This window comes from Macrosteles quadrilineatus, unplaced genomic scaffold, assembly GCF_028750875.1.
Source record: "Macrosteles quadrilineatus isolate MER2022 unplaced genomic scaffold, UCM_ALF_1.0 Scaffold_1__1_contigs__length_201487025, whole genome shotgun sequence".
Taxonomy (NCBI): Eukaryota; Metazoa; Arthropoda; class Insecta; order Hemiptera; family Cicadellidae; genus Macrosteles; species Macrosteles quadrilineatus.
The window spans coordinates 173,619,279-173,631,937 of NW_026542594.1; the positions used below are offsets into that span (position 1 = coordinate 173,619,279).

At 36.3% G+C, this 12,659-nt stretch overlaps 1 protein-coding gene across 1 annotated transcript in view; it reads left to right on the top strand.

Annotated features, from left to right (window-relative positions):
• Positions 1-12,659, top strand: part of LOC128990192 (mucin-2-like) — a 191,990-nt gene that overhangs the window by 36,539 nt on the left and 142,792 nt on the right. Inside the window, exons 3-7 of the mRNA XM_054412482.1 lie at positions 2,775-2,980; positions 3,901-4,089; positions 4,835-4,984; positions 6,878-6,971; positions 11,078-11,242. Of these exons, the coding sequence (XP_054268457.1) occupies positions 2,775-2,980; positions 3,901-4,089; positions 4,835-4,984; positions 6,878-6,971; positions 11,078-11,242 (804 nt within the window). The remainder of the gene's footprint in view (positions 1-2,774; positions 2,981-3,900; positions 4,090-4,834; positions 4,985-6,877; positions 6,972-11,077; positions 11,243-12,659) is intronic.

Sequence of the window (12,659 nt, forward strand, 5' to 3'; positions counted from 1 at the left end):
AAAAATCCTTTGTTTGAAAGGATGGGTTATTAAAGAGTAGTTCAGTCTTTTGTGGTCAGCTTTCTTAATCAACAGTTCCTATGAATTTTGAAAAAAAAAAATAGCTGTATAATGTAGATTTTGCGAAACATATTTTTGTTATAACTTTTTTATTACTTAAGATACAACTTTGTACCTAAACACTTTTTCTATTGGCCATATTTTTTTGATTAAAACAACGTTTTGACCCATGTCCCATCTCGTACCGTTCTCGAGATAGAGTCGTTTCAATGAACAGCAAGTTCTGCCATCTTTGTTCCCCTCCCCCCAAGATCTCGACCACCTGAAAAGGAGGTGACATGTGTATTTTTTATCACTACAGTCCGTATTACAACTATCAGCAAAGATATTTGATATTACTTCTTTGCGAAACTCACAAATTTGTTCTACTTAAAAAAAAAAAAAAACTACTTGAATAGGGCTAGTCCTTTTTTACATTTTTTTATACAATTACTTGTTTATTATTAGAGATATGACGTCGGACCTAATAACCATTATTGTAGTCCATATTTTTAGAATTACAATGACGTTTTAACCGATGTTCTATCTTTTACCGTTTTTGAAATATCAGAGTTTTAACTCACAGCGCCCCCTGCCATGTTTGCCCCCTCCCCCCCACCTTATGACATCATGGCCGTTTTTGGCACCTTTTTTTGTCAACGAGGTCCATTGTAACATCTGTTATTTAATGACCAATAAAGATTTATGATTTATGATTTAATTTTGATCACCACAGTCCATATTACAATAATCAGCAATAACATTGGGTACTACTTTCATGCATGCTCAAACCCCCTCAGCTCCTGGACTGATTGGCCTTGAAACATTATTGCCTGACCGTTACAAGAAGTCATTCATGATAATGGTAATTTTTTTTTAATGTGGAATTTTTCACTTTTTTAAATACTTGAAAAAATCATTTCAGACTGTACTCTTTAATCAAAATTGTTCAGTCTCAGTCATAACAAGCGATCAGAGACCTATAGCCTCTTCAAGTGGTAAACAGAGATTTATAAAGCTGATAAGTGAGAGGCTGTTGATGAAGATAAATTGAATCTAAGTTGTTTGGAGTTTCTGCGCTTGACACAGGCATAATAACTTTCCATTACTGTTGTGAGATGATTGAACCAAAACAAGAGCTCAACATGTTTGTAGATTATATTTCCTGATTTTTAGCAAATTTTGATTTGAGCTTTTGTAAAATGTAAAGAGTAAATAAGTTTTAAAATTGCGTCTACTTTGAAAAACCATGAAATATATCAAAAATAGTATTCTATTGTTTCAAATATGGCCAACATTTTCCTAAATGGCAGCAAATTTGAAAATAGGACAACTGTGTATTGTATGACTTTTTAAAATGTAGATGCTATTTTGAGACTTATTTACTATTCACATTTTCGCCCTAAACTTACACGTTTAGGAGCTACATGATGCAGAACGTACACCACAAGCCATTTTTCCTTAGTTGTAACACAAGAGCAGCTTAGAGAAATTAAACTTACTAAACATTTCAACGTTCTGGATAACTTGACAACTCCCAAACTCAACCACCTCTGGGTCAACAAATTGTCGAGATAGTGAGGTTTCGCTGTACTATATAGCCTATCAGAGATAAGTTAACAATGGAACAAAAATTATTTAAAAAATATTTTAAAGTTAAAGTTACTGAAACCAAATTCATCATAAAGTTCTCATTGACATGTTGCACATTTTGCTCAACTTTGCAACAGTTTTATCTGAATTGACTCAAAGTTTATCAGCTGTTTTGAGATATCCTGATACCTACAATCTCTAACTGAACCATTAGTTGTAATAAGCTTGATAAAGTTGCCAGTTGACCTCTTATCAACTGGCAACTACTGATTAGTGGCGACTTTTCTTGAGCTTCAGCTGTTAATTGCAAGCAGTAATTGCTTGACATTAATTTTTAAATTGCTTTGAGATTTTGGTGTGAAATGTCAATTTTTACTGGTAAATCCAGGGAAATGTTACACAATTTATTACTAAAGTTTCACATTAAACGTTAGGTTACAATGATTCCAATACGGTAGTTGTCATTATTTGTTTTTTCAGCCCTATGGAAAGAAATTGCCATATGTTATGGTTTGAGGGTAGAAAATGCTAAAAGTCCAATTTTTACTCAGTGAAATCTCTTTCCCAATCAAGCTAGATCACAAACTCTGTTTGAATAAACACAGATTTGGACATTTATACCAAGTTCCATCAAAATTGGATCATTTTTGGGTTAGCCTGCTAACGGATACATTAATAATTTATCAATTTGAACTGATGGTGTTTTTGGCCTCTAAGGACCCTAAAACTAAAAAGTGAACCCGAGTCCAGGTCTTACCATGATACTTATGGTAATATCTTGTTCCCCATATAGCAAATTCACTAAATTAATCTTTTTGTGTTTATTGTTGAGTAATTACATCTGGAAGACAAAACAAAAATTTTCTCCCACCTCAAAAAGCTAAACAGGGGGACCAATTTAACATACCCACCTTAGAAACCTAAAGTACCTTAGAAACTTGATTTTGAGAAGACTTTATGTAGGACTTCACCTAGTTTTTTTATGAAATAAGAAAAAATTAGTTCAATTTGTTCATGAATGGCTGCAATTTTCCAATTCGGCCGCTAACCTTACGGGTTATCAGGTGCGAAGTTTACGGGATTTAACTGTACTTGTACATTTTAAACTTGAACATAAACTACATCTGTTTATTTGTTTGCAGACTATCTGTCACTGAAACTGATGCAAATATGTATCACCAAACTGGTAGAGGTGTGTGCTCGCTACAGAGACAACGCAGAATTGTCCACTCTCCCCCCACCTCACCCTCTCCTACCAGTCACCTCCTGCGCCATCAAGAACTCTCGGAGGTCGATGGAGGATAGGCATGTAGTCATACACGACTTCCACACACTTTTCAATATCAAGGTGAGTGGATGTCGCTTAAAGTTGAGCAAAACCATTAAAGATTTTAGACATGTTGTGAAACTTTGGTAGAAAATAAATGTCAAAATTTTTCACTATCCAACCCAAACCAGCTTTAACAGAGGTTGTGTAGTCCAAACAAAAATAGTAAAAAAATCATTTTCACCTGTTGACAAGAATCGTTAAATAAAACAAAATTAGAGCTTTACAGGACAAAATTGCAATAGTCCCTTTCTGATTGGTTTACAATATAAGCTTGGCTGCAGATGTGTTAATGTGTTTGATCTCCAGGCTAAAAACACAACTTAGACTATCTCTAATTTAAAATTTGACCAAACAGTTGGAAACAATAACCTCAAGGAATCCGTTTATTGCAAACATTTTCTCTTTCAAAGCATCGGTGTCTTTGAATTTACTTTTCTCAGAGGAATCACCCAGTAAAACTGTATTCTCATACATCAATGCATACTTGTATCTGTGTGACGATCCAAAAAATGGGCTAAAACTATGGTTTGAACTAAAAAAATATCTACAGAAATAATCAGAACGATGTTTAAATTTTGGGCGGATTTGTAAGCTACCTGACATAGATCTTTGATTTCGTAGAAAATTTCATTCTATGTAAACACCCCAGTAATTTGAGTATTTCTGTATCATTCAGTTTGTTAAAATCCTTATCCCTCGTACCTTTTTACCATCATAACGCTTTCACTTGCCTATGAACCTTTGGATGATCACTTATTTTTCCTTTTTTGTTTGTTCGCGATCAAGACTCTACCGTATGGTTAACTAGTTATTTGTTCATTTCTCTGTTGGTTTAGTATATAAGCTGTGTATCGTTTTGGTATTATTTGCTATCAAAATCCAACCTTGCACGTTGAAACCTTGTTTGATTTTGACAGTATTTGTCTCCATGTTTGTAGGGTTGGGGTCCTGCCAGCTACTATGGGGTGTTGGATGGCCACAACGGTGTAGACGCAGCCATATACAGTGTTTCACATCTACATCAGTACCTAGCAGAGAGTCCACACTATCCGGCCAATCCTGTCAAAGCACTGCACGACGCTTGCTGCAGAACCGACAACATGTTCACCATCAAGGCTGAGAGAGAGGTATGTGTTATATAAATGTGTCACACTAGGCGTAGGACTAATTCAGGTTAGTTAGTGAAACACCCAATATATTTTTTATAGGTTAGAGTGAGAATAAAAATCCATAATATTTTATTTGTGCTGCATTGCTGAAAAATTGCCTGTGTTCATTGTCAAATTGAATTTATCGTTGCAAGTTCTCTTTGTCACATTTACATAAGTTTTCATTAATAACAATTTAATTCGGTGGCTATTGTAGGGTTTTTAAGATTTAACTTGGACGGGTGGCGTCGTCCTGTAATCCAGCTACTAGGAGGTCACGAATTGTGGATAGTTATAGGCATGTACTGTAGATGTGATGCTCCCAGGTGTGGATTAACGTCCGCACTAGTGAGTACCACGACTATCCGCAGTACTATCCTGATAATTAGACCAATTTGTATATACCATGGCAAAAATGTGGTTCGGATTCCACTGAACTGGATAAACTGTAGGTTAGGTTGCCATTAGCTGTACCTATGGGCTATTAATTAACAGCTGTGTTTAAGGAATATGTCGGCCTTAGTTACTAACAAGACTACAAGATTGTGTCACTCATCCTACACTCATCCCCATTCATACTTGGCTTAAAATACCTACTTTGTATGGTCGCCATTTCATTGAAAAGTATTAAAGTAAAACAAGTAAAGTATTCAAAGCTCTACTAAATTTCATCAGTCTCCTTCAAACTCAAACTGTGTGTAATGTTGATCATGTTTTGGTGTAGAATCTCCACGGAGGTACAACAGCTGTGGTTGCTCTGCTGAGACACAAGGAAGGCAAGCTGTACGTCGCTTGGCTGGGCGACTCTCAGGCAGTGTTGGTGAGGAATGGTCGACCTCTGGAGATAGTGCGACCACACAAACCTGACAGACCTGTGAGTATATAGTAATACTTTGGTAGCTGCAAAACTTTAAAAAGTTCTAAAATGTACCTCACTGTAATTAATTCCTTGGTTTAACAAAATCTTTTCAAATCCTCTAGAAGAGGGTTTTGATGATTTTGAACAGGTCTTCAACGTCTCTCTTTGTTAACCGCTTTGTATCCCTCAGGAGGTCCTTGTAATCATCTACTTCGACTGCCAATTCCTTTATCATTTCCAAGCCAGGGCTTGTGTCTTCTTAACTGATTGTCTTCAGCCAGTTAACCGTAGCTTTGTTGCAGCAGGAAAAACCAGAGCTCATCTTTCTAGATATGCTTTCTGAATCTGAGGCATTTACCCTTCTTCTATGAATATAGAGCTCATTGATCATCTGTTCCTCTATGAACCTTGCTGAATTGCTTCAGGAATAACAGCTATCTTATACCCAGAGAACCGGTACTTGAAAGTGGGCTTGTTCTCATCTTCATGCATCCTTTCCTCTACTTGGGCTGTTGAAGTGGTAGAGGTAGAGGTAGAAGTTGTCTTGTCGTTCTGTCGCTTCACTTGAGGAGTCACCACAGCAGACGAAGACACAGTGCGAGAGGATCCTCTTGGCAATCTTTTATGTTTTTCCTCGCAAATATTGACACTTTGGACTTCAAGACCCCTTTTTTCACTTTTGCAAGGAGTAAGATTATTGGATTTGTTCTAGTCTGATGTTTCCAAATGCCCTCTTCTATCTTCCGTACTTTTGCCTTTTTTCCCTCCAGGAAGTCATAGATCTTTAGGTTGTAGTCCTAAACGGCCTTTTCACTTGTCTCAGCCAACAACTTTTCTTCTTCGCTGAGGTCCATGAAAACGTTAGTTTAAATTCATTGTTAAGCCCCTGAGCTGTAGATAATTACATGAACTTAAGTGAAACTGGTTAATGGATATGCATCCTGGTCGCCTTTGCCACCTGGAATTGTCAAAATATGATCTAGGGAAAACCTTAAAAAATCTTCAGTTTGGTTATCCATTTAAATCCCGCAAGTACCAGGATAGCCCCGAATGAATAGTCGGGAATAGTTATGACGGGAGGTAGCCTGATGCTCCGTTTTGTACTCATCATCTCCTGCAGCATGCAACTCCTCTTAGGTTGTCTCCTTGCGGATGTCCTGATTTTCTTTAGGTGTCTTATCTCTTAATAAGACTGCAGGGGTATTTGAATATTATTCTTTGCCACAAGTCCTTTGCAATGTCTGCTTCGTTTGCCAGCTCTGCCGTTATAAAGTCCCTCTTCTTTGTCTTCGCTGCCATTTAGGACTTGCCCTGACTCTGTTAAAGGGTCCTAACTAGATGCTACTATCCGGCTAGATGGATCAAGGTTTTGGTGAGGCTGTTACTCTTTTGACTCCCCTCTCCCCCACCAGCTGATGGGATCTCGACGCTTGTCACTGTTAAATTGGCCGGGTTGACCTATCATTAAAATAAAATTACTTTACAGATGAAGTTTATTTAAAGGTAACTGGGGCCACAGATGAATAAAAATGGGGCGCAAACATGTGCAATTTCTTCTGATAGACCAGCTGGTCATTCAGCCAAGATCATAAATAAAAAGCTTTTATCAAATACTGCTGCGTTCAGTGGAAAACGATCAAAAAGCTTGCAGGCTTTTAGTCAAGATTTAACTGGGCTTGCAGGCTTTTAGTCAAGGTTTAACTGATAACCTAGTTATATCATTAGTTGGTTGACTACTAAGACTCCCAACTACCTATCACGTGACAGCTCATTTAGAATTTCTCTATGATGGGAACATTGGAAACTAATCTTGAATCAAAGTATCAGCAATGATTTTGTTACTATACTGAAAAATATTGTAATACTTACTAATTTCAGTTCCCATTACAATGGTTCTGTATGTTTCAGGATGAAAAAGACAGGATAGAAGGCATGGGAGGAACAGTATTGTATTGGGGCACCTGGAGAGTCAACGGCCAGCTAGCAGTATCCAGAGCTATAGGTACAAAACTATACATACTATCATAGATAAAACATATAAAAACTCTTAGTAGATTTCTCATCCTTATGGATCAGCTGAAGACAATTTTATTGTTAGTTCGGTGCACTGTAGAGATCGTGTTTTGTTTACAATTTGTTTCTTGTTATTTCAGACATTTAAAACCTCCTTTAACCAAATAAAACAATCTAATCATAAACAATAACTCGTCTCCTAGTTTTATAGCCAAACAGTAAAGCACAAATAATGAATTTAAACTTAAAATAAGAGAAACAAAATTTTGTCAACACTAGCGATCAGTGTCACCAACATGAACTAGACACGAAAAACAAGCTTCAAAATGTACAATGGGATGAGAAGTCTACTTGTGTTGGTTAGTTTATAATACTATACAAATTTAGTTTGCTTTCAATTGAAAATTATCAATTATTATAGATGTCCTGTAAAATATCCTTCTTGGATCAAAGTTAACAATACAATTGGCTTTTAAAAGGATCAATGTTAGCAATGGAGGGAGGCTGGCGTAGTGTCAATGATCTTGTGTGGAACCAATATTTTATTAGAAAGATAAGTATTGGAGATATGGGTAACTGTTTATATTGTCTTACTCTTACTCTCAGGACCACGCATATCCCAGGAGATATTTGGCACCACCATCTCTATCTTCTGCATCTTCCTCTGTCGCTCATGGCCTTCCTCTTAGTCTTCTTCCTTCAGGGTTTCTCATTGCTATTTTAAATTATTATTAGCATATAGTTTTACTTCTCACAGAGAAGGAAGGTACATAGGAGACTTGTTTATGGGAAGACAATGCACTTTCAGTTCGGAAATATATTTTTGTCGAGCAAGGTAGAGCCCAAGCGGTGAGCACTGTGTGGAAATTCCTATTGCACATGGCACATGGTCTTAGACCCCCGAGCGTTGTAGTACATAAGAGGGAAAGGGTTGGACTTTGCCCTAGACACCAGCGCCTAATGAGTTAAGAGTCTATACTAGTCGTTATCTGATAAAAAGCTGGGATGGACGGGTTCGAAATTTCGGGAAATTTTAAATCTCGTTTTACGAGACGAGATTCTATTTTGTTCAAGATTTTTTCGAGACGAGATAAAAAAATTGAAAATCTTGAAATTTTTTAAGAAATAAAAAATCCTGTCTTGTTTTGAACTAAAAATCCAATCTCGTCCATCCCTAATATTATTAAGGTATTATTAAGGAAATCAAAAGGGAAGCAGGCTTAGCTTTAAATAAGTCCATAGAGACACATAACAAAAGTCAAAAAGTTGATTTTCTCCAGGTGAAAAAGTGACCACGAAAATTTCTACTTTAGTGATGTATTTTATGTGTCTCTATGGACTTATTTAAAGGTAAGCCTGCTTTCCTGTCAATTTTCTTAATAGTATACTAGTCGTTAACTAGTCTATAGCTTACTGTATAGCCCATTGTCTGTACCTTACTTCTCTGTGGGTCAAATATAGAGACTGGATTAAAGACTGGAACATTGGAGGACACAATGAACTTACAGACTTAGACAAGGGTGTATTTTGGTTAAAAAAACAAAATAGCTAATTAAAAATATGCTTGAAGAGGGTGTCGTGGATATCCACAATCAGTCAGGTTGTCTTCTTAACATCAATGCTCAGTTTTCCTTATCCATCAGCTGGGCTTATTAGTACTCGTGCACAAACCTAAGGGCTACTGATGGTCTGCACGTGTAGCTCCCTTGGCTACAGATTGAATGTATCTTGCTCCTTCAGTGGAGAGGCGGCAATTGCAAGACCTATCAGTAAATGTGTATGAGGGCAGTTGAAGGCACCCCTAAAAACCGCAACAATTTCTATCTGGTGATCTGATTTCCCCTTGTTTTAAACATTACTACTAGTAACTTACACACTCTTCACTTTTCTTAAGTTTTTTGTACTCAATTATGGGTAGATTATTACTTTTTAAATGGTTTTACAGAACTAATTAACATTCCTTATTAGATGTGGTTTTTAATGTATACAGGGTGTTTCCAAATTGTCTGGACATATTTTGTGGACTTGTTCCTTGAGCTCAGAGAGACATAAAATGCCATATAAGTATGGGTCTAAAAAGGCTAGATTTCTGTCTGTTGGTTTGTTTATGATTTTTTAAAACCATTTTATATCTTGTACATTTTTCAAAATAGAGATTTAAAAATTGGTATAAATGTGTAGTTTAGGAGGTAAAAAGTGCTTGCAAAATTTTGTTCCAATATCTCAAGCTGTTTCAATGTGGCGGCCATTTAAAGTCTTTAATGCCAAATTTTATGAAAACCGTAAACATTAAGAAAATTGTTTTTACGATCAAAAAGATAGAGAATTTAAATACAAATCAAATAATACCTTGTTTGTAAAAATTGTCTCACAAACAACTGAGTTTTCAATTTTTTCCCAGGAGTACCATACTGCTCTTAAGATAGGTTTATTATTTGGAATGTAGAAAAAACTGATAATTCGGTTGTTTGTTATCTGATGTTAACAAACAAGGTCTCATTTGATTTGGATTTGAATTCTCTTTATTTTTAATTATAAATCAATTTTCTCAGTAAAACCTCCACAAGAAGACCCTCGATAACAAGTCACCCATGATAACAAGTGTCATTTTCAAATCCCCTTGAATTTATTTTACCCAAAATCACATGTTATAGTAAACCTTAATAAGGAGTCAACCTTGATAACAGGTCTCATTTAATAATCCCCATGAGAGTCTTGTTATCAAGGTTCTACTGTTTCTACGGTTTTCATGAAATTTGGCATTTAAGATTTTCAATGGCCTATTGAAACGGCCTTAGATATTAAAACCTTGTAAGCTCTTTTTTACCTTCTAAACTATATATTTATGCCTACATTTTAAAATTGCTAACTTAAAAAAATCCTAAGATATAAAATAATTTAAAAAACAGACAAAAAGACTGACAGACAGAAATGTAAACATTTTAAACCCATACTTATAAGGCATTTTATGTTTGTCTTGGAAGGAACAAGTCCACAAAATATGTCCAGATAATTTGGAAACACCCTGCATTTCTATATTTGAATCATATTTAAACTAAATGCATCCATGTGCATCTTTAGTGTCTTAACCTCAGATTGCATTTGCATACAAAGAGGAGAAGTGAAACTGACTTCTCCACGAATCATTGACTGTGGTCACAATTACAATGGTAACTGCCTCAAGCGATCGTCTGGCTGTCTGTGAATGGGACATTGTCTTCCATAATTCATTCTACTTCCCCAGTTGTTTGATTGTTTATTGAACATGCTTGTTTTAGTAAATGTTCTCATTGGGAAAAGCTTTACTTTTTTTTAGAGGAAAGTAAGGATAGATGTGTTTTCGCACAGTGTTAGGCATGTAGGGTATGGCTCCTGCTAAAATTTATCCCCTATAATCAATCCTTATCATCTCTGTTGGATAGTATCCTGCGAACACTTCAGGTCAAGACATGTGACCTAAGCCTTGGGGTTTAGAACATTAACTTATCAACAACAAGTATGTTACGATAATTGTCTAAAACAAGAGGTTTTTCGTACTGATGCTGACGGCAACCATCACACATCGTAATTCATCACACCAGTAAAAATGTGGTTTGTCTTTTGGGCTCGTAATACACACAAGAATTTTCCTACCACCATATAATTAACTCATTATTACACACAGATTAAGTTTTTAGGATATGTTATTCACTCTTCGGATGTTAGTGTTTTATAGAAAAGCCAATAGTGAAATCAGCTGATTTAGCAAGCGGGAATGAATAAATCGGAGCTATTTTGCGTACTGTTTATACAGGTGTGGCTATATGATAATTTGCATGCAGTGGTAGAAAAAACGATTTTCTACTGCTAGGGTTATTTTTAAAAAACACAATAATGGATGACAGCTTAATTTAGTTTCAAACTGTCAAAACACTTTTGACTTTTCACAGGATTGAACTCATGACTTTGACTTGTAAATGACCAGACAATCACTACATAATTCAGCAACCCAGATTTATTGAATCACATCAACATCTGGACTGTGGTCTGAGATCGCTGGATCTGATTCTATACTAGATCTTTTTAGTGAGTTACATTCTTTTTTTACTGTTTCAGGGGATGTAGAGTACAAACCATATGTTACTGCTGAACCTGACATTGAGGAAATAACTCTGGACGGCTCTGAAGACTTCTTGATCCTGGGCTGCGATGGACTGTGGGATTTTGTCTCGGAACAACAAGCAACTGACGCTGTCTTCGCACAATTAAGGGATAATCCAGGTTAGTGTGGAAATTATCAAGTTGACATAAAGTGTGTAGTTTTATATTTGGTTGTGTGGCTTTTAATGTTTATTTTTACATTGTGCTATATATAATTTTTGACGCTCGAGTTTCATACACCAGTCGCCCTAACTAGTTGATGTCATTCTGACACTATCCCTGTGAAGCTTCAGAGTAATGTCTGGATAGCTAAAAATCAATTAGAATAATCTGAACATTGTTGTTTACTGAAATTGGTTATGTGATTCCGGTTCGTCCCAGATCTATGACACAATTGAACTTTCAAATAAGGTCTCTTATCCATCCTTATTGTTAAAAAATATCTTTTATATTATCAATTATTATTTATGAAATAATTGAGATGGGACACCACCTAGGTGTGTATTTTAACCCAAATATGAGGGAAGGATGAGTGTAGTACTGATAAAGATCAGCTGTTATATCAGTCAGGGTCATTTATTTAAAGTCCAATCAGGAACAGCTGGGTCCAGGCTCAAACGATCAAAAAGCTACATTCTTTTCTTAGGATTGAACCGGCGACCTTTTGATTCTTAAGTGAGCACTTTAACCACTCAGCTATCCAGTCAGTTAACAATTAGTCCATGTTAACATACTCCTTAGCTAGAAGAAATGTTGGGTACATAAACCCCCAACATGTAATACCTAACCAAACATTTCAAGCGAAAACAATTGGATTAACCTTTAAAGTCTTTTGAAAAGATGGGCTGTATCCAAATGAAAATGCCAATTTTAACTAGGTGAAACAATTACATCTTTTCTTTTGCTATTTGAAGATATTGATAATTTCAACTCACTGTCCGAACATGATGCCCTTGTAGTGAGTTGATCCTAATGGACATTTTGAGTTGATTTTGAGAGGTGACATGTCTCCCTCCAGGGTGACATGGAGGGTAGCTTGATTCAGTCATCTAGCTGAATATTTTTGCTTGAAGACGAGGGACAAAGAGGTTCTCTGCAATAAAACACATCCTAAAGAGTGACATGGGGCTTGGAAGCTCGACTCAGTAACTAATTTTACTTGAAAATTTCTGCTGGATGAGGAGGAACATAAAGGTTCTCTGCAAGAAAACTCATCCATAAAGGTTTACTTGGGAGTTTGTAGCGTGACTCAGTAACTCTAATTTTGCTAGATGTAGAGTGATGAAGAGGTTCTCCAGACCTAATCTCGTAGGAAGATTGTGCTGAAACCCAGAATCACAAATGTAAATTTGTGTATAGAAAATTGTCTTAAGGGAGTCTTCCACTTAGTGAGTGCTCTGGAGGAAAAAATCCTCACGCCCTACATGGCGTATTACAATCACACATTTACCCCTAGCTACCTCCACAGCAGCACACTGTACCCTGACCCTTGTCTCCATACGTAAAGCAGACTGAAGCCCTACCAACCACACTTGTC